Raw genomic sequence first — 22,724 nt, 5'->3', positions numbered from 1 at the left:
ATAAAACGGAGGGAGTATGATGTAAACAGAGTAAAATAATCTCCTGCAGGTTTTCTGCAATTGTCGGATACATCATCACCCATATTCTTCCTTTTCTTTGTCTCCGGCCTTCCCCATGGAAATATTTTTAGGTTCAACTTATTACAGTAGGCCGGATATCTCTTAATTACTGTTTCTCGTCAAACTAAATTCTGCCATGGTGAACCCGCTAGAACCCAGGAAGTAAACTGTAACCATCTCCGAAGATTATGTTTAATTTGCAAAATTTAATTGCAAAGTGTGGTAAATTAAGAGTGTTGATCCAACCCGCAGCCACAAGCTAGCGATGCATCTACGGATCCAGTAAGTCATTATTCTATCATATCATGTTACGCGAAGCAATTAAGTAACGTCAGGTTACATAACATCGCGATCCCGGCCTGCAGCTAGCATAATCTCAGACTTCTTCCATTGACGTCTATACTACTATAAATTAGCCGCGCTCGCTCCAGATATCGGCTAGCTAGAGGGGTGAGCGAGGCAGGCTAGATTCGTCGTTGTATAGTGCCACCGATAGTAGTTAAGTAATGTGGAAGCTAAAGATCGCAGAGGGGTGCGGCAACCCGCTGCTGCGCACCACCAACGATCACACTGGCAGGCAGGTATGGGAGTTCGACCCTGACGACTCCGTCGACGAGTCTCCAGCCGTGGAAGCCGCCCGCCGCGAGTTCTCCAGCCGCCGGAATCAGACCAAGAACAGTTCTGACCTCGTCATGCGCATGCAGGTCTCGGCCGGTGATCGATATTTCTTTTAATTTGCGCTGTTTTTTCTTTAGCACATGCACTCTTGATGATCGATATAGTAGCTCGGCCCTGATGCTTAATTATGCTTGGTTCGGCCCTCATGTCTGGGATTTTCTTTTTTAATACGGAGTAAAACTTTTGGCTATATATGTATCCGGGAAGGCAATGGCTGGGATATTTTGTTCTTCGTCCTCTTAGATCGAGAACTATGTGGACCAGCCCAGAGGGGGCATTGACACGTAGTTGGATTAGCCTTTGAAACAAATTTCAAAACATCAGAATTGAGAAAAGAAAAAAAAATACTAGAATCACGATTTTAATATAGTGGATTGGACACATGTTGCAAGATAGACGTCATGCATCTTTCATGCAAGTGGAGAGACTAGGTCTCTTGGGGTTTTCTGCCTACCAGGTCTAAATACTACTTCTGTTTTTAAATATAAGATGTTCTATTTTTATCCTAAGTCAAGAAAGTCCTTAAAGTTTGACCAAATTTATATAAAATGTACTCATATTTACAATATCAAATAAGTATAATATGAAAATATATACCATGACAGTCTAATAAAACTAACTTGGAGTTCTAAATGTTGGTAGACTTTTTTATAAACTTGTTCAAATTGTAAGAAGTAGTATATATAACTTAAGACAAAGTTGGAACATCTTATATCCAGAAGCGGAGTGAGTAGTAAATAATATAATTTGTAGGTCTTGTTGATAAAAAAAGTCAGTTCTGATAAAACATGGATACCTAACATCTTATATTTAATTTTGATATAGTTTGTAGGTCATATAACAATTGTGTGCCTCCGACCTTACATACCATCCACGCAGAAAGAGTGTGCACCCCATTGGGAAGGCTCGACGACGGTACGATCGGAGGCGTACCTAATGGCATGTAGATATCTAATGCATCCATGCATGGTCTTTTGCAAATCGAAGCTTTAAAATGTTGTCACTCTCAAAGTGTAACCAATAAACGATCCGTCTTCATGCATGATTAGCTTTGTTTCAATGAGATCCTTCAAAACTAGATCTCATATTGGTATGTTTCAACAAAACAAATCACCATCGAATAATATATGAAGTTATGGCATGGTGACTTCATACAAAAATAGGATGGTAACTTCTGCGTTGAAGTTACCGATCAGTAATATATTATGTTTACATCATGTTAGTAATAATTTATCACACATGGTAACTTCTTTTAAAGTACAACCACTATGTTAGTAACACGTTAACAAGGAGAAACTTCTTTCAAAATATGATGGTAACTTGTGCATTGTAGTAACATAGTCGATTTTTTTTTGTCGAAACGCACCAAAGTGGGATCTAGATTTGAGGTATTCGTTGATACGAAGCCAACGGTAAAAATGGATTGTGAATCGGACAGATGATTTGAGCTACAAAACATTTTGAATCTTGGAAATCAATTCGTACAAAATGCTCTAATACACTTAGTGCATGCATGCATTCGCCATGCATCCAAAGCTAATTTTCTGCTTGCGCGTAAGGTTCCGCATGCATGCTTTAGAATACTTAGTGCATCTGTGTTGTGCGAAGCGTCTGAAGCGTTCGCGTAGAATGAACGATTGTGCGTCCGCTCAGTATGATTTAGGAAAAGAGAAACTCAAAGAAGTAGAAAAACAAGGGATTGTTATCAGAGAGAGTAGAGGCGTTCCTGTAATCCAAAAGAAATTATAAAAACAATAAAATGGCTATGCCTACGATGACAACGCATCGAGGCCACACAACAACTGCAATCAATGGTGATCATGCAATAGTACGAAAATTGTACAATTTTTATGTGCATATAGTAGTTCTCTAAAAATAATAGAATTGGCTATTCTCTTGAAAACAACGTCAAATTCTCCCGCAGAGGAATCTGTGGGTCATTATACTTATTGCTTAAAATTCTACTCCTTTCAGTCCAAAATAAGTGTCGCAGTTTTAAACTACGTCTGAACAAAGCATAGTTCAAACCTAGTTCAAAACTGTGACACTTCTTTTGGATCGGAGGTAATAGTAAATACTGAAGTTCAAAAGCGACTGATTTTCAATATATAAAAGTCTATGGTCGCTCTTTGGAGTTAGACGTGTTATACTAATCAACCCATCCAAGGAATACTGGATCAATAAAGATCTCACTTTTTTCCAGAAAACTGCATATTAGGCTTATTCATACAAAAACAGAGCAACGCCCCGACTGGATGCAGCCTTCTCCAGGAGCAAGTCGTTGCACGTCTCACTGATTGATTGGGACTGCCTTGTCAGCTACATTAGGTTGGACTTTTTAGGAATTGTGGATGTTGGACTGAAAATGGAAATAGAGAAACTACTGGATCGTCACGTGCGCTAGATCTCTAGCTAGTTTATCATATGGAAAACCTGTACACAAAGATTTAAACTTTCTTACATTCACACGAGATAAGGTGTACACCTGGAACATTCTAAATTTGGGATCAGAATTTCGCTATATTAAACGAACGGTAAAAAATCGTAAAGAATATCTCCTTTGAGTTTTTGTTCTGGGTTATTTGATGCGTCAATTGAATTTTGACCTGACATTTTAAGGGCTAATCAATACATACATGCTGTGTGAACGTTGTGTACTTATGACAGCCAGCCGGGTTTGGCTGGCTCCTTTTTTTTCATTGGACGGGATTTTTAAAAATTAAAATTTAGGTTTTTTAAGATGATTGCCCTTAAGCGCGCACAGGGGCCCACGTGCAGGCATTCTTCGCCATAGGCTTCTATTTGCCGTGGGCCGTTGTTTGCCGACGGCTTATTTGGCCCTTTGCCGGCGGTGCAGCCTTTGCCGGCGGTCTTCTTGTCGGCCCACGGCATATCGGTACCTTTGCCGGCGGCCTGATAAAAAGCCGGCGGCAAAGTCCGTTGCCGCCAGCAAAGTCCGGTTTTCCGGTAGTGATGGTACATGGAGCGATACTCCAGTTGTTACGAAATTAGACATAAGATATTTCGAGAACATTGCAGAAAGTAGAAATGGCGAGACGATGTTTGTTAACATAACTCGCAGAAGCGTAAATGTTCGGGAGCCTACCTCAGACGCTCTTTCCCGTGTATTAAATCGACATAATAGAAGCATGGCGACAAAACCGTCAAGGTCTCCGAGAATGTCTCTACGGTCACGCATCGCGACGGACCGCCCTTATATGCCCACCAGTTAGTCTTGTCTCTTTGGTTACTAACGGTGCTTTTATATATAAACCCGGATTACACGTGTTTGACTCCACTTAACCATCCACTATTACAAAGTACAATTGTAACCCTGTAAACATATTGGACACATAATTCAACACCTAATTTGATGTCCACGTGTTCATTCATGGCTTGATGAACCTATTCCCGGGGACCGAGAATGCGGTACCGGCCGGTGAACAAAAACTACCTATTCACAGCACGAAGCTTTCAGTGCATTTTCTTTTCAAATACGGACCTCTGACTCTTCCTCATTGGAGTGAGTGACATTGTCGCTTTCCACGATTTTCTAATTGAAGGTATCTAGATTGTGCGTGAAGTGTGTGCTTTCCTGGACAATTAATGTACTCCAACAAAACAAAAATATTTTAATTTTGTGATAATTTGGATGTATCTAGACATAACTTAATGTATAGATACATTCAAATTTAATCAAAGTTGAGACATCCTTTATTGGACGGAGCAAGTAGTCAAAATTAACTCCACAGATATTCTAAACTAATCTTGTCATCTTGTGAATTTTCTGCTCCGGCGTCTTCCAGTCTCTCCACCAGACATTGCAAGTGGCTAGTCCTCTTCAAGAATGTCGTTTAGTGCTGGAACATCCTTAGCCACACATTTTGCCATGCTATATATAATTCCGATCGTCGTCGAGTTCGTTTTTTTCTTTACTGGATTTACATCTTTGTCATCGCTCCTGATTTTTGCAACCTCCTGAAGATCACTCTCCATCTTCTCGCAAAAAAGTGATCTCGCGCGTTGCCTACGATATACCATTTTTTTAACCACTTGTTATACTTTTTCTTTTTGAAAAGGAGGAAAATCCCCTGGCCTCTACCACTTGTTATCCTTTTATACCCCTTTTATGTTGTAGGCTTGCAACAGTCCGGCCTCCCAATACAATCAGAGATCAATCCATTTATCACACAGTATGCACGATCAGTAAATTATTGGACGATTCTCCCCCTCATTCAGCTCCTATGTAGGGGGATGGACCGAAAACCAGGAATTGCGGTAACCGTAATAACCGGCAAATCTCGGGCATTTAGCGGTTAAGATTTTATAATCGAAATTTGAATTAAGTTAATTTTCCTTTTGAAGATGATTATGTGTATTGCAGATATGTCGTTCTGCAAATACAATCATACATAGTATAATGGATATAGCCATCTCTTATAATTCAAGGGCCACAAGATAATGCTTAAATTTACTTATATAGGGAGTTTTTGTTCAATATAACCCCATTTTTCCTGAGGGAACTGGAAAATGTGGTAACCGACTCAGTAACCAAAACTTTGATGTCACCTCGACCGTCCTTCTTCACCCCTCCCCTCCTGGTCAATATCTATTTGTGATTTCTCGGGTGCCTATGGACTCATGGTGGACATAGCATGGCCACACGCCATGGAAGTAACTACTCCCTCCGTCCTAAAAAATAAGAGGTTTTTTATGGTTTTACTGCTGCGGGAGGAAGGGAGCAGTAAACCATCGGTTTGATTTGGACAATTTAGACTTTTAACCATAATATCAGCCGGTTTAGATCTGATCCCATGATTAGGCCCACGGAAAAGCCCAGTAAGGCCAACACAATCTATGGACACCAGGTTTGTGTTCATCACCGCCGCTGTCCTGCACGGCCTCTCCACTCATCAACGCCGCCGTGTTCTGCTTCTCAGATTCCTGTTCAGCAATTTCTGGTTTCTCGAAATCGGTTGTCTCTCTGTTAATTTCACTGCACTTTGCAGCTCCCTAAGTCCCTAACTGTTGCTTCTTGCTAGACAACGTCGTGATTAATTTGAACAACAAGCCTTTGTTCTTGCTTAAATTATGGTGCCTGATTAACTTGAATGATCGTGCTTTGGGATCCAACAGGCACGATCTCACCATGGAGGCCAACGGCCCGGACCTGTGCCTTCCCATACTCACTATGTCCTATTCGTTCTGCCCGCATGAACATTGGCTCCTCCAGGATCATGGGCTCCGCTGGGCAGCCAATCTGATTTTTTATTTCCCCGGCCCGCTAACGATGTGTAGGATTTGTTCTTTCCGAGTTACCTTTTTTTAGGAATTGTTTTTTCCGATTTTGACCCTCAGACTACTACTATTGCCTTTTACTGTTGGGATATTGGCCACCAGTAAAAGTTTAAGTGAGCCTTTGGATCTACCAAATTAGACGGCTCGCAATGAATTGAAGGTACTGTAAAACATCTCAAAAATAAGTATCTTCTAGCTTTTGTCTTAAGTCAAAAGAATTGAATTTTGACAAACTTTATTAAAAGGAGTAGCAATATAACATCAAATTAGCATAATATGAAACTACAATTCAAGATGTATCTAGTGATACTAAATTGGTTCCATAAATGTTGTTGTTTTGTTCTATAAAGTTATTCAAACTTTAAAATACTTGACTTAGGACAAGAATTAGAAGTACAAGTACTTCAGCTGGTCAGGTGACCAACAAGAAAAGGCTCAGTATATCTTATTTTTGAGTGTTGTCCAAAAAAAAAACTTTCAAAGACAAGCTAAAGATTTGTCACACTTCATTTGGTATATTCTCAATGAAAATTTGTTGTGTCCACAGAAACTGCACGCCCGCAAGCCATTTCTGACATTTTGTGTCCTGCAGTTCTCCAAGTCTAACCGTCTCAAGATGAACCTTCCTGCCATCAAGCTGGATGAGCGTGCATTCGCCACGGAAGAGGATGTCTTGATATCTTTGAAGAGGGCAATCGGCCGCTATTCCGCACTCCAGGCACATGATGGGCACTGGCCGGGAGATTACGCAGGAACTCTGTTTCTCTTGCCTAGCTTGGTACTTCCTCTTTCGTGTTGAAGAAAAACAATCCTTTTTTTTTAAGGAAAACAGGAGGCGAATTCCTATTGTGGTGTATTAAAAATTAAGAAAGTAAAATTGTACAAAGGAATTACAACTTGCTACATAATCTGTCTAATTAGCACTAAACTTGTTTCACCTTCCATCACGCATGCAATTCGGAGTTGACTAGACCTTACTTTATATGTTTTCTTTTTACTATTTTGATTCTCACCTACTGTTTTCTCAGATTGTAGCATTGCATGTGACTGAATCACTCAATACTGTGTTGTCATCTGAACATCAGAAAGAGATGCGGAGATATCTCTACAATCATCAGGCAAGCAGATGAACGCCTAATTACAATTGATGAAAACAAATATGGATGGCATGCAGTGTCGCTGATATGACCTGTAACTGAGTGTAGAATGAAGATGGGGGCTGGGGACTGCACATTGAGGGAACAAGCACAATGTTCTGTTCTGTCATGAACTACGTCGCTTTGAGATTGCTTGGGGAAGGGCTGGATTCGTGTGGAGCCATGCTGCAAGCTAGGAGTTGGATCTTGGACCATGGGGGGGCAACTTTAACACCATCTTGGGGGAAATTCTTCCTTTCGGTAGGGCATATAATCAGAATGATCATGTACATCCGTTTATATTTGCTTGTACATATGGGTTCATTTTCAGCCTAGACTCTAGAATGTGACAATGACTCTAACTTCTTGCTCTAGGTCCTTGGGGTATATGAATGGTCTGGCAACAACCCATTGCCACCAGAAATATGGATGATGCCTTATTTCTTGCCTATTCATCCAGGTTTGGGCCTCTTACTCGAAAGGTTTCTTCATTTTTGTTCATTTGCATGGGACTGGTCCATTGAATGTAAAACATTTAAGCTATTGTGTATCTCACATGAATTTCGTAAAAATTTACATGACATAGTTCAATTGCCAAACTTATGTATTTACACGCTGGGGAATACTAAATAGAACATAATACATGGAGTACCAAAAAAGTATACATACTACTTGACTTTTGATCGATTTTATCAATTATTCCATTGCACATAAACAGGGCGCATGTGGTGTAATTGCCGCCTGGTATATTTGCCCATGTCATACCTATATGGAAAGAGGTTCGTGGGAGCTATTACATCATCAGTTGTACTAGACTTGAGGAAAGAACTTTACATTGTGCCATACGATGAGATTGACTGGGACAAGGCTCGCAATGGCTGTGCAAAGGTTTCATTTAGTTTCCCTCGACCTTGAATATCTAGTATTAATAAGATACTAAGACTGGTTAATTGGCTTTGTAGGAAGATCTCTATTATCCTCATTCACCGCTGCAGGATGTGGTATGGGCTACTCTGAAGAAAGTTGGCGAGCCACTTCTTATGCACTGGCCTGGCAGCAAATTGCGGCAGAGAGCTCTGGACGTTGTCATGGAACATATCCGTTACGAGGATGAAACAACTCAATATATCTGCATTGCTCCTCTGAACAAGGTATGGAGTACTAGTAAATATCAATGTTTTCCTTTCTTAGGTCCTAAACACTGGTTCGTTATTTCAAGCTAATAATGGGCTTAGTTCATTAAATTTGTTCACTATTTTTTATGTTTATTTTTTCTTTTGCATATGTTTTTCCAACTACAATTGATTTACTATTAATAGTATATATAATCAGATGTTGAATATGATTTGTCGCTGGGTAGAAGATCCAAACTCAGAGGCATTCAAGCTCCATATTGAAAGAGTCTACGATTTCTTATGGGTCGCTGAAGACGGCATGAAAATGAAGGTCTCAACGAGTTCTTATGCCTTGTTATTAGCTTTTAACAGAGGTGGATGCAGCAATAATGAAAAAACGTCTCTATCTAAGATATCTTTTTGCCTACTATCATTTTATTGCCGTTCTTTTGTAGTCATACAATGGCAGCCAGTTGTGGGATACGGCTTTAACAGTCCAGGCTATTTTTGCTACCGGCCTCACAGAAGAGTTTGGCCCCACAATTAAACTAGCCCATGACTACATCAAACGTTCCCAGGTAGATATATAAAATGCTCTACTACATGACAAACTATCCTTGCAGCACTGGTCGATCAATAGTCCCAGAATAATACTCTGTCTATCTGATTCTTCTGAAGATTCGTGTTGACTGTCCTGGAGACCAGAGCAAGTGGTATCGCCATATATCCAAAGGTGGCTGGACGCACTCAACTGCTGACCAAGGGTGGCCTGTATCAGATTGTACTGCAGAAGCATTGAAGGTAGGGTCCTAAAAAACGATTTTGGCAATAAAAAATATACTCCCTTTCCCTCTGTTCCAAAATAAATGTCATGAATTTGTATAAGATGTTGTATAAATCCACGACGGTTATTTTGGAACGGAGCGAGTAGTAAGAAGTTAACATCTTAAATTATCTTGCCTTGCATGTGTGGCATACTCTTTCTCTATCTCGTCGTTTAAAAGAGCTTACTTCTTTTTACACGGTTCAAAAGGGTTTACTGCTATATAGGACCGATGCTATCTAAATTGTATAGGTTTCTAGACTAATGCAGACCACAGCCGTGCTTGGTCCGTATGGGCCTCCACCTGAAAAGGCCACATTGGTATTGAGGTTGAAAACATCCGCATGCGAGACCGAGATTTCTGGTTTTCCTAAATAAAAAAAGATTCCTAGTATGTGGCCACGAAAAAAACTAGCTGTCGTCATTGAGTGATCGTCAACCATTTCAATCTCCGTTGGTTCTCCGTGCCTCTCCTACAGTCGATCTGGCGTCGAGAGCCGGAGTGAGCCTGATATCAACATTTAGGTCTGAGTTTATGTAGTTTGTGTTGCTTTGTGTTATACCTAGGCATGGATGGCCGATCTCTCGTGCCAGGCTCAGGCTCCATATTACCACCCGAAGCCGGGACGAGAGCCGAGAAAAGTCCGATAAAATTATAACATACTCCCTACAATCCATAATAAATGTTTTGGATTTAGTACTAAATCGAAGACACTTATTATGGATCGGACGAAGCAGTTTTTTAAGAAAAATAGGCACAAAAATCATTTTATATACTAAATACTAAATTAGATTAATTCAATATAATTTTAAATGCCAAAAAAGGTGTTTTTTCATGACCTTGGGACGGCCCGATCTTGGCATTTTGTAATGAAGCTCGGCATGGCCAGGGTATGCCCAAGTCTAGTTTGTGTGTCCTTGGTGGCACGGTCTTGGCTTTGCATATGGTGTCATATGGAAAAAGGTGTCCAGACTCCATCCTCATCCTGGTGTGGGTGTCACGGCCTATTTCATGGAGCTCATGGTTCTATTGGCTCGTATTCTTTCTCATCGATTCATCTACAGACCAATGGTTTCGCAACACGTCTCATGAGTAGTGTGTCTCTGATCATGGCGCGTTTAGCGATCTTAATTAGATCTCCACCTTTTGAGATCAGTAGCTCAAACGGCTTTGTAAAACCTATGAAGTTAGTCCAGCTTATGCGGGCATTGTATTCTACAATGTCACATAGTACGTGGAAGGTCATATCTAGAGATAGTGACTTTGAAGAATTTTGATGAAGATTTTAGTTTTATCATTAATTTTTTCTGTGTTTGTTCGTTTCAGTTATCCCAATCCATAGCACTTTCTTTAATGAATCAATAAAGGCAGATCATTGTTTCAAAATTGGATTCTGCCGAGGTAACCGCTGAAGTTGGCCATTGAATGATGAGTCATGAGACCAACTTTCTGCCTTAAAAACTGATTAATACTATGTGAGGGTTTGTACTTTAGAATACTGTCTGCGTAATGGTCAAAAGGTCATCACCACGAATAAACTATCACGGCATAACTGAGGTCTTGATCCAGTGGTTTTGAGATAGTGCTTCCATTACTTTCTTCAGGTTCTGTTGCTGTTAACTAAGGTTCCTCCTGAATTGGCTGGTGAGCCTATGGAAGCCAGCAGGCTTGATGATAGTGTCAACCTTCTGTTATCTCTGATGGTAACCATCTTGCAGTTTAACTTATTTTTCGTAGTCGTTTCTTTTCGTGTGATGGTTTGTTTCAAACTTAATTGTTACTCACGTTGCATAATACTCCCTCCGTCTAACAAAAGATGTCTCAAGTTTGTTAAAATTTAGATGCATCTAGACATGACTTAGTGTATTGATGCATTCAAATTTAGTCAAAATTGAGACATCTTTTGTTGGACAGAGGGAGTAGTAGTTTTATTCACATACTAGGATGAAAAACATCATAGGCACATAAGAAATTACTCATTACTCCTTTGCAGAACGAGGATGGCAGTTTTGGTGCATATGAGCTGACAAGATCTTATGAGTGGCTTGAGGTGAGTTTTGATAGGCTCCTTGGTTTCAATTGTATATGAGGAAGAAACACTTCATTGAAACTCTCATGTTAATTTGATGCATAACAATTCTTGAATCTAAACAAACGATTATAAGTTTCCTAAGTGCTGACGTGCACAATATTTTTGTAAACATTTCAGTTGCTCAATCCTTCTGAGAGCTTTGGGGGAATAATGATCGAGTATCCGTAAGAAACATGAACCTTATATTGATAGCTCTTTTATATGCGCTCCTAATTTTTCTATTAAAATTTATCTACATTTTCTTAAGAGCTGACAACTAGAAATATGTCATGAATCCTGATTGACAGGTATGTTGAGTGTACATCATCAGTAATTCAGGGGCTGGTGTTATTCAGAGAAACATACCCTAAACACTGTCGCAGGGAAGAGATAGACAACTGTATCCGGAAGGCTGCAGATTACACAGAGAGCATCCAACGTGCCGATGGATCATGGTTAGGGCCCAAAATGGAACTGAATCCCGCTCCACTTGTTTAATTAGAATATGTTCCACATTTGAATCTCTGTTCTCAATTTGCAACTACAGGTACGGCTGTTGGGCTATCTGTTTCACCTATGGTACATGGTTTGGGGTGAGAGGATTGATTGCTGCCGGTAGGACTTACAAGAACAGCCAATCAATCAGAAAGGCGTGCGAATTTTTGCTGTCCAAGGAGCTCCCATCAGGAGGATGGGGGGAAAGCTACCTCTCCAGTCAAGATAAGGTAGATTTTTTCCTCTGTTTTTCTCATGACTTGGTGTAATTAACTAGTACTGTGGCTTTGGGCTTAATTGATTTGGATTGGACGATGCAACATATATAGGTTTACACCAATCTTGAAGGCAACAAGGCTCATGCAGTTAACACCAGTTGGGCCATGTTGGCCCTGATTGATGCTGGACAGGTCAATTTCTTTCAAGATCTTAATTACATATCATGCATTCATATATTATTTCACCTTGTATGAATTATAGTAGTATGGCAGTAAATATAATATTTATGGTTTGCGCAATAGTCTAGTTACGCGCACAAAAGGTCGTTCACAATAAATTTGCTTCCGAGTGAACAGGGTAAAAGAGATCCTGCATGTCTGCATAGAGCAGCCAAGGTTCTGATCAACTTCCAAATGGAGGATGGAGAGTTCCCTCAGCAAGTGAGTCATAGTCTATCCCAAAATTACTTTCCCAATGCAAGTGATACTTGAAAGAGGGTCAACAATACCTGTCGAATAACTTACAATTTGTACGTTTCCTCACATGACAGGACATCATCGGAGCTACCAACCACAACCTCATGCTCACTTACGCCCAGTTCAGGAACATCTTTCCGATCTGGGCTCTTGGAGAGTACCATCGCAGAGTTCTGCAAGCACAAAAGGCATAATAGTGATATGCAATTTGTGGACACCTTCTAGATCGGCCTACAATGGTAGAGACGGCTGGGTATATGTAATACCACGCATGTAACATATGAATGTGTGGACTTAAAAGCACTAATCGTGCAGTAATTTGTTTGTAATTAATGTGTATAAATTCCAACCATTTACGAATGTGCGGCGGAGCTGGAGCTCAAGTCACCCCAATGCGCCACTTTCACAAAATTTTCAAGCAACGCTAAATTAAATGGTATTCCCTCCAATTCATATTAAATGTTTCAAATTTTCCCAAATATAAATGTATCTATGCTAAAAAGCATCAAATACATGTAATATTTTGACAATTAATATGGATCGGAGAAAATAGTTTGTTTCATTAGGCATAAAAGAAGACAATCTAGAAATGAAAAGAAGTAACAATCAATAATCAAAATGCTTACTAAAATGATGAAAAATTTCTTAGTAAAATGATGATACAAAGGACTAACTTACTTGGAAAAGTTGTCTTGTATTTCAAATTCCAAAATACATCATCAATCCGTCCGTTCAACACCCTACAAGATAAAAAGGTAGAGTTAAAATTTCAAGTCAACATAGTAGGATGGCCAAACCTGCATTTACGGAGTAATAAATATAAATTGCAAGGGTACCTGAAAAATTGCCTAAAGCCTTGAGAGCTTGAATTATACTAACTGCATAAACACTAGCCAATGTCCAAGGTTTTACCAAAACATTTACTCCCTCTGTCCCATATTAAGTACCGAAATATTACATGTGTTTAGACATATTTTAGTATATAGATACATTCATATTTAAACAAATTTGAGTCACTTAATATGAAATAGAGGGAGTATCTTTAAATGGAATTTAATCTAGTAACCAGAATTATTATTAAAATATACTGCAAAGATCAGAAAAATTGCTAGCGAACCTTGTTTTGAGGCGGACTTACATCGTTGGCGAGGGCTACTGCACCAAGTAGGGAGTGCGCCTGCATCGGCCGTCAGGCGTCCGCCAATCGGCGCCAGCGCCGTGCTCAGATCACAGATGAAACGGCGTCTGGCGTCAGGTCGCGTCTCATGTGTGCACTGGGGAACAGATCCCAGTTCATTTTTTAGGGGTTGAAACAGAAACTTGGACCATTACAGATACAATGCTTTGGATCATAAACTCTAGAAACTCTAAGGTAACTCCTGCAATTAAGAATTACAATGAAATTTCTTAAAGAAATCTTCTCCGTCATTTCATACTTTGTAACATGAAATTCTGCTGAGCCTTCAACATACATACTGCAATCAGACTGTAGCAGCAACATCATTACCGGTATCCCTGCACGAACTTGACTACTTTCAAAGGTTTCGAAAAGCCCCCTGAGTCGCTCATCCAAAAGGATGAGAAGCCATGAGCGTTGAATGTACTTGGGGCGGGGATGATCCCCTAAACGTGCAGGTCGTCGAGCCGCAAGATCTTCATCAAAACGCCAGAGAAGTATTTCAAAATTATAAAATATAAAACCAACAAAAACATCATGACATACTAACAAAAACTCAACAGATGCGTGTAAACGGATCTGCGAATACACAAACCCAAGATCCACAAGATCGGGTACACTAAATCCACAGGGATTAAAAATCTCTGGCTCCGCAGCAACGCCCGTTGAGGCACCATCACAACAAGGTAACCACCAAAGTACCTTTATTCGTGACGGCATCACACCCTCCACCATGACATTGCCGATCAGAGGCAAACAATCGATCTAAGGAAAAACTTCTAGATAATCTCGGTCCCCCCCACCTCGCAGTGCCAATGCGGCGGCCGGACGCGAGGGGAACCGAAAATCCCTGATGACAGCGGTTACGCCAGTGCTCCTGGAAAACCTAGCAACGATACTAGCACTAGCAGAAGCTTTGGAACAGATCGCAGATGAAATGGCGTTTAGCGTCTCCGCAACGTCCGGCCTTCTCTCTCACTATATGGATAGATAAATCCCGCCGGCCTTTTCTTTCTTTAGTACGCCTATATGGATGTAGGCAGCCTTTTCTTTCTTTCCCATCGATCGATCCAGCAGCCATCGAGGCCGGCTAGCGGATGGAACTCATGGGCCTGATGCGTCGGTCATGACCCAACCTGATTTCCAGACTCTCTTCAGCTGTAAAGTCCATATTTCACCCACCTATGTATCTTGTAGCCGCATATCTTTCTGAAATGGAAAACCGTCTAATTTAAACCCTGAAATTACTAATACCAGATAAATCATCCACTTAGCGGTTTCAAGGTTGACGTGACATATTTAGAACGGTTTAGAGGCTGAGTCACTCTGCAAATGGGCCCCGACCCAACTCATGTGCCTGTCTTCTCCCTCATTCTGTTCACCAACCGCATCAGCCACAGGGCCTCATCCTTCCCCTGCCGGCACCATGCCGCCGTCCCCTTGCTCCCCACCTCCTCCATCTTTATCCCCTCACGCGAGCTCCTCTCTCCGTATTTCTCCTCCTCTCCTGAGCTCTCTCCCCCTGCGCCTCTTCTCTTCTCTCTTTTCCCCTCAGATCAAAGCTGCCTCCTCCTCTGCCATTTCTGGCGAGCTCGTCTGGCGCACGCAGGCTCTGCGGCGGCCACCTCTCGCTTCGCATCGCCTCGCGAACCTCCTGCGCGAGAGCCTGGACCCGCGCGCGCCCCAAGCCGCCGCTAGCACTCGTCTTCCCCGACTACGGCCGAATGCCGCCCGACACCAAGCCACGCCTCCAGCCACTCCGATGACTCGCCTTCGGCCCCTAGAGTAGCCCTCACGATGCGCAGCAACGGCTTGGCGCGGGCGTCGCCTTCCGTCTCGTCCGACCACGGCCTCGACGGGAGGCGGATGTCAAGGGGGAGACAGCGACGGGGCGGGGGACGAGAGAAAGCGCCGCCTCGACCTCGCCGACCACCGGCGCAAGAGGAGGCCCGTGCGCGCGGCGGGGCAGGGGACAAGGGAGAGCGCCGCCTCGACCTCGCCGGCCGCGGCCTTGCCCACCACCGGCGCGAGAGGAGGCCTGTCCATGCGGCGGGACGGGCGCAGCAGGCGCACGAGGACGTCATCTCCGCCGATGGAGCGAGCTCCATGTCCAGGCGGCGGCGGCGTGCGTCTGGTCCGACGCATCGGCCACGAATCCATCCGAGGAGAGAACGAGATGGGACCTACAAACTCTGTCTAAGAAACAGAGAAGAAAAGTATCAACGGTAGAAGGACTTTCCCTTTCGCCACGTCATCGGTCAAACAAACGAGTCAACGATCCTAATCAGCCTCTAAACCGTTCTAAACGTGTCACGTCAGCTGCGAAACTGCCAAGGAAGTGATTTATTTGGTATTAGGGATTTCAAGGTCCAAGTGTGAAATAGTATTTGTTGGAAGAAAGAAGAACATATTTCACTCCCGATGTATCTCTTAAGATTATCTTTTAAAAAATATATCTCTGAGGACGCATAAATCCCTAAGTCGAAAACAGTTTAATTTTAACCCCGAAATCCCTAATACAAGATAAATCACCCCACATGACGGTTTAGGGGCCGACGTGACACGTTTAAGACGGTTTAGCACAAGATTCGGTAAGTTGACCTTTTGTTTGACCGCTGTCTTGGCCATCTTAGGGAAGAAATACAGTTTCCTAATTCACCTTGTTGAACTGGATCTTGCATGTGTAAAGAGTGGTAGGAGGAGGCTCTCGGCCCTGCTGGCCAGCGCCATGTTCTGGCCGCAGACGCTGCCATCGTCGGCGGCGAGCTCCTTGACCGTACTCCACTGCACCCATCTCCCGCCGCCGCCATGCGCAAGGATCGCGCTCGCCTTGCGCCTGTTGGTTCAGACCACAAATCGCAAGCTAATTGATTCCGGAGAAACGCAGGCGTACAGCAGCAACATCAATCAGAAGCTAACTGCAGTATTCACGCCAAGCCACACACACGCGCACGGGAAAATCGATTGGTTTGGATAGCCACACGTACATGGAGGCCTCGATGTGATCGCCAGCGCGTCGTGCTTCGACGAGACGTCCACGCAGCGCAGTCCAGCAGGTAATCCTGCGAGAAGTTGCCGCCGCCCGTCATGGCTGGCGGAGGCCCGCCACCGCAGCTCCTTGCGCGCCGCTGCCGAGAGTCCGCCGTCCGGCACGCACGACGCCGGCACCACCACTTGTCCTGGTTCCGTTAGAGCGCTGCCGAAGAACGCCGGAACGACGACGCCGGCGACAGCGACGGCGAGATGGTCGCCGTCGAGCCGAACGACGTGACCTCGCTCCGCCTTCGTCCGCGTACCAAAACCCCGCCTTCTGGAACTCGAACCCATCCATGCATGATCTCTGGCACGTCAGCGGTCAAACAAAAAAAGGTGAACTTGCCACGTTCTAAACCGTCCCAAACGTGTCACCTCAGCTCCAAAACCATTATGTGGGGTGATTTATCTGGTATTTAAATTTTGGGGTTAAAATTAAACGGTTTTCAAGTTTAGTGAGTTATCCGTCCGGAGAGATACATTTGGGAGTGAAATATGGACTTATTTCTTGTTGGAAATATGAGGAATATTTCAGATCCAAGAATTAAGATGGACCATAATTTGCAGCATTTAAGCTATGCAATTAATATTTTTTAGACAAAGAAAAAACATGAGAATAGTTTTTTTTTTGCACCTGGGGTCGATTGCACCCTAAATCTCGTGTAAAATTGTGAACAAGTTTGCCATAAGATGGTTGAAGATCAAGATATCAATCTGGCCCCGAAACCCGTATCCCCACACATTTTTACTTCATTAGGGGACAGGTTCGGGTCAAATCTAATCCCCGAACCCGATCCCCACTGGGTTTCACGAAAAATACGATATAGATTCTAGTTCAGCCTATTCTACAGAAGACCTTAGATATATAACATGTTTCTAATACTAATTCACTCTCCCAGATCACTAGCCCACATTCTATTAACATCCCGAGCCGCCCACTCCCTCCGAGCCTACTCGCTCTCGCTCAGTCGCTCCCTCTATGACGCGGCCCGCCCACTCCTCCGTGCCGCATTGTCATTATACTGTTTTACTATCATTGTGATATTAAAACATGATGTTTTTGTGTCGTTATGCTGCTGACTTTTCCTGTATGTGTTGTGTATTCTCACGGATTTGGGTTCCTCGACGGGGACGGGGATGGAAAAAAATGGAACCCGTTAGTGGGGGACGGGTTTGGGCACGGGGCTGCGATCAGTGTCGCAGGGACGGGTTTGGGCGGGCACTACCCGATGAATTTCGTACCTGTCGCCATCTGAAGTTAAGATAAACCATATAAGTATTGAAAATCGTGCTAGAAAGATTTTTTCAGCCCAGCTCAGAACGGAATAGACCAAGTCCGGTCTAGAATAGGCCCAGAACAACTGAAACACATTTTATTAAGTCTAGCAAAGGAAACAAGTCAAACAACTACTCTGTACAGTATTTTGTACGGTTGGATACCAGATAAGCGGAAGACATAAAAGTGATTGGAACTACAAATTTCCAGGCAACAGTATATTAGACAGACCCTTACTTCTTGTTTTTTTTATCTTGTTAGTTAAATTGGTGACCCAAGGGCTCATTCAGTTTGGTGTATTTTTCAAATTAAAAACACGGGATTGGGGATTTCATAGGAAGATGCATTGGGTGGGTTTGTAGGAAATAAACAAAACAAATCCTTGGAAATACTATTCATTTCTTGTGGGTTTGGAAGAAACTCAATATCTAATCCAACCTCAATTTTTGCAAAAGTGTAAGACAAACTGAATTCTTAGTTTGGCAATTGTCATCCTACATTTTCTTTGTTTTGTTTCGTCAAAACTGAATAAGTCCTAAAAGCACGCAGGATGGCGTGAGTACTAAATCACTATCATAAATAGTATTCTCGATACGTTTAAGCACGTGCCATGCTTGTGTCATATAACTCATTCCTCATATGGTACTTGTTGTAGTAAAATAAAACTCTTATATGGACCGGACCGTAAATCCTATGTGGCGACGACCAAGTCAACATTTCCCTATAAGGGTCAAGTGCCTACGTGGCATGACCAATCCTACGTGACAACAATTAAGACTAGTCAACAAATCAAACCTCTCATGTCATGCTCAAAGGAAGAAATGAGTTTAAGTAGGGGACAAGAAAGGTGTTGGGATGGGGCCTTTAGTCCATGATGGACCATGAACCAACCCCTACTTTTCCCACTTGGTGCACACAAAAGATATGGACCAAGGAGTTACTTTTAGCATTTTGCACCCACTTTTCTCTTTCCCTCAAGGGTACCCATGGTCTTTTGTCATGGACCCCTAGGCTATAAATACCCCACATGGGAGCATGTACTATTCACTCTCAACTTGAATAAACTCAAGCGGAGAGGGCTAGAGAGCCTCTTGGAGAGGAGCTCTAGTTTTGAGATCTCGGCAAGCCTCGTTCGGCCCGAGCCTGAGGGAAGAGAAGTCGGGTTAGAGTCCTAAGGGTATCTCGACCTCACTACTTGGGAAGCCTCGCTCGGCCCAAGTACGAGGCGGCCCCTTTCGACCTCTCGCTAAGTGATTCGGGGAGTCGCGATCGACCCAAAACACTTTGGCTAACGATTTGCCCGAAGCCTCTCCTAACATAGGACTAGGTCACACCCGCAGGGTCAACTTGTCCAAGTGTATGGCGACCTTCGCTATAAGGCCGGCGTACACGCCCTACTTTCATGCACTTGTGTCATCGAGCTTTGGCATCCCTTATTCTAATTGTTGTCGACAACAACAATAGTGGCACCGACCGTGGGGAACCCTCGCCGCAATTGAAGATTTAATGGCCCGACGAAGCCTACTTCATCAGGTGCCCAACTTGCCGCAAAGTCTACATGGTTACAAACGAAGAAAGCAAGCGCCTCGGGGGCTCCCGAGGAAGAAGGAATCCTCACCAATCCGGACGTCGCCGCAAGCATGGTCGCTACAACGGAAGTTGTGGTCGCACCTCTGCTTCCAGCCGTCCCCGAAGAAACCGAGGTGCTCAAAACCATCGTAGGCGGTCCCTCGACACTCACCGATGTGGTGGCAAGGATCGGCGAGCTGCCTACGGTTGCCGCCCCCGCAGGGAATACGGAACTCGGCATGCGTCGCTCGATGGGCTTTTCGCCACCTTCCCTACAACCGGTAGTGACATTGCTCTCGGAACCTACAAGAGGAAACAATGTGGCGTCAGGAGGATCCGTGCCAGAAAACTAAGGAGTCCCGGCTTACGACCCCTCGAACGCGGGACTACCCCCGCTGGCACTCGTCGCGGTCGTCCATGGAGCTCCTTAGTATCACCCTTATTGGGGGCTTCCGCCGCATGGTGTTCTCCAAGTAGCGCACGCTCAACACCAAACTCGCTTTGCGAACGCCCCGCAAGCGCCCCTTGCTCCCCCCGCCGGGGTCGAGCAAGGTGGCAACCAAGTACCGCCTCAAGCTGCGCCTCGCGGAGAACGAGACCCCAGCGTGCATGGAAACGAGCAAGTGGCAGAGTCCGGAGCCCGTGCCGGCAGCGAAAGAAATTCCTGTCGATGCTCCGACCCCCCAAGAAAACGCCGAGATCATTCTCCAAGCGACTCTTCTAGCGACGAAAGCAACTCCGACAAGGGAAGACCTCGCCGCCGAAGGAACCGAAAGGACCGGCCGACTTGTAACCCGCTGACACGGGAGATCTAAGACGTGCCCTTTCCGCCAAGGTTCAAGCCGCCTACGATACGGCCGTACGACGGGGAATCAAATCCTCTTCAGTTTCTATATGATTACTCCACCGCCATACGGGCCGCCGAGGGAGGACTCGTCGAGATGTGCAACATCTTTCTGCTCACGCTCATCGGGATGGTGCAAACTTGTTTTTATAACCTGCGGAAGAACTCCGTGCACTCGTGGGAGCACCTCCAAGATGTCTTCATCGCAAACTTCCAAGGAAATTTCAAGGAACCCATGCAGGCTCATGAGCTTTACGCCGTGAAACAAAAGACGGGAGAATCCCTCCGAAGCTTCTTCCATCGCTTTGCGAAGGTCCGAAGTCAAATCGCCAACCCGCTGTCGACCACCGTGATCGACGCGTGCATGCAAGGCCTTCTCCAAGGAGAAGTGAATCGAGCCCTAAGTCGTAACCCTCCAAAGACAACCGAGGAGCTCTACCGAATCTTGCAAAAATACGCCCGGGACGAAGACGGGGACATTGCCAAAAAGGACGCGCCGCGCGCCGCTCCCGAAGGAACTCCCTCGTCCGACAAACCCCTGCGCCTACTTCATCCTCCAAGAAGAAGAGGATGTCGGGAAAAAAGGCCCCCGGTGACCAAGCCCGGAAGATCTTCGCCGTCGAAGGACAAGCATCGTTTCAAAAGACTTGGCAACCCAAGAAGCCACCTCGCCCCACTGAGGAAGGAACTGGAAGATGCTTCATCGACAACTCGGCAAGCCACAACACTGAGGAGTGCAACACTTTCATCGCGGCTCGCGAAGAGTTCTAGGCACGAATGCAAGCCCAGCGCAAGGATGAGAAGACAACCGAGTCTACACGCCCCGCCAACGTCCTTGTCGCTGACCCGACACCTAAGGAGGATAACCTCCCGTTTCAGGAACCCGCGCATCACGTCAGAGTGATCCTCAGGGGCTCCGCCACAGGCCGGGGATCGAAGCGGAAATGCAAGGTGTAAGCTCGCGAAGTCAACGTCGTGGGAACCTTCACCCCGACACCGACACCAAAGTGAGCGAGCGTGCCAATTGCCTTCACCGAGGAAGATGCCAAGGGGATACGCTTCCCACACGACGACGCCCTCTTCGTGACGGCGATCGTCGCCAATTGTGAGCTCAAGAAAATTCTTGTGGATGGCGGAAGCTCCGCCGACATCCTATATCTGAGCACGTTGAAGAAGCTGATGGAACCCCAAGGGGGATACAAGAACGGCTCATTGCAGCCATCCCTTTATCCTCTTACCGGCTTCGTGCAAGGGAAGTCCATTCAGCCGCTTGGACAAATTGAGCTCCTTACGACCTTTGGAGATGCCACGAATCATCGAACCGAGCTCGTGCGCTTCGACGTGGTGCATATGGAGGCCTCCTTTAACGCCATCCTCAGGAGGAGGACGTTAAACCGTCTCTGCGCCGCCATCCACCACAACTTCTTGTGCATGAAGATCCCGGGCCCGAAAGGCATGATAACGGTCCGCGGCGAACAATCTTCCGGTAGGAAGACGCTCTACCGTCATGAGACCAAATGCGCCGAGAAGGGAGAATCATCCAAGAGTGTCAACATGCTTTCGAACGCGGGAGCATCTGAAATTGATCACCCGGAACGCTACATCCCTAAGCCGCTCCCCGAAGGAGAACTCAAGGAAGTACGCGTCTCCCAAGATGATGTCACGTGCACGGTGAAGATCTGAGCCGACCTCCCGAGCGAACTCGAGGAAGAACTCATCGGCCTTCTTCGAAAGAATTCCGACCTCTTCGCTTGGTTACCTTCTGAGATGGGAGGAGTCCCGTGCGACGTGATGGAGCATCGCCTCACCGTGAGGCCCGACAAAGCTCCCGTAAAGCAAAAGCTTCGGAAGCTCTCCACTGAGCGAAGCGAAGTCATCAAGCATGAAATCGCCAAACTCTCCGACGCCAGGCTCATCCGAAAAGTTTGGCACACCGAATGGTTAACCAATCCGGTCTTGGTGAAAAAAGCCAAAGGCAAGTGGCGAATGTGTGTCGACTTCACCGACTTGAACAAGGCGTGCCCCAAGCACGACTACCTGCTCCCTCGGATCGACCAACTGGTCGACTCCACGGCGGGATGCGGAAGGTTGAACTTCTTGGACACCTACTCAGGATATCATCAAGTCCACATGGCCAAGGAAGACGAGGAAAAGACCAGCTTCATCACTCCCATCGGCACCTTCTGCTATCGCAGGATGCCTTTTGGTTTGAGAAATGTTGGCGCAACTTTCCAACGCCTCGTCAGTCTTATCCTCAAAGAACAATTGGGAGGAATGCCGAAGTCTATGTTGACGACCATCATCAAAAGTCAAATTGCGAAGGCTCATCCCAAGGACCTGCAAGAAACCTTCGACTATCTTTGCAAGTATGGTGTGAAGCTCAATCCGGAGAAGTGCGCATTCAGAGTTCGAGGAGGAAAACTCTTGGGCTTCCTTATCTCTCAACGAGGGAT

General features: G+C 44.7%; 1 protein-coding gene across 5 annotated transcripts; it reads left to right on the top strand.

The window, feature by feature from the left end:
* Window positions 1–484: 484 nt before the first annotated feature.
* On the top strand, window positions 485–12,765 carry LOC100843581 (cycloartenol synthase). Of its 5 annotated transcripts, none has more exons than XM_024462394.1 (19): window positions 485–764; window positions 1,564–1,653; window positions 6,629–6,814; window positions 7,065–7,154; window positions 7,242–7,433; window positions 7,548–7,632; window positions 7,891–8,060; window positions 8,135–8,323; window positions 8,505–8,618; window positions 8,743–8,865; window positions 8,966–9,088; window positions 10,716–10,814; window positions 11,105–11,161; window positions 11,321–11,367; window positions 11,491–11,637; window positions 11,730–11,907; window positions 12,007–12,087; window positions 12,253–12,336; window positions 12,447–12,765. In XM_024462394.1, the coding sequence occupies exons 1-19, from the start codon at window positions 567–569 to the stop codon at window positions 12,564–12,566; spliced, it is 2,373 nt and encodes a 790-aa protein (XP_024318162.1). In that variant the 5' UTR covers window positions 485–566; the 3' UTR covers window positions 12,567–12,765. The 5 variants fall into 5 exon arrangements, with proteins under 5 accessions (XP_024318162.1, XP_024318161.1, XP_003573825.1 ...); XM_024462393.1 differs by having other exon boundaries at window positions 11,081–11,161; XM_003573777.4 differs by lacking the exon at window positions 1,564–1,653.
* Window positions 12,766–22,724: the final 9,959 nt, after the last annotated feature.

Source organism: Brachypodium distachyon, chromosome 3, assembly GCF_000005505.3.
Source record: "Brachypodium distachyon strain Bd21 chromosome 3, Brachypodium_distachyon_v3.0, whole genome shotgun sequence".
NCBI lineage: Eukaryota > Viridiplantae > Streptophyta > Magnoliopsida > Poales > Poaceae > Brachypodium > Brachypodium distachyon.
The sequence above is the reverse complement of the archived record's forward strand: the minus strand, read 5'-3'. Positions and strand labels throughout refer to the sequence as shown.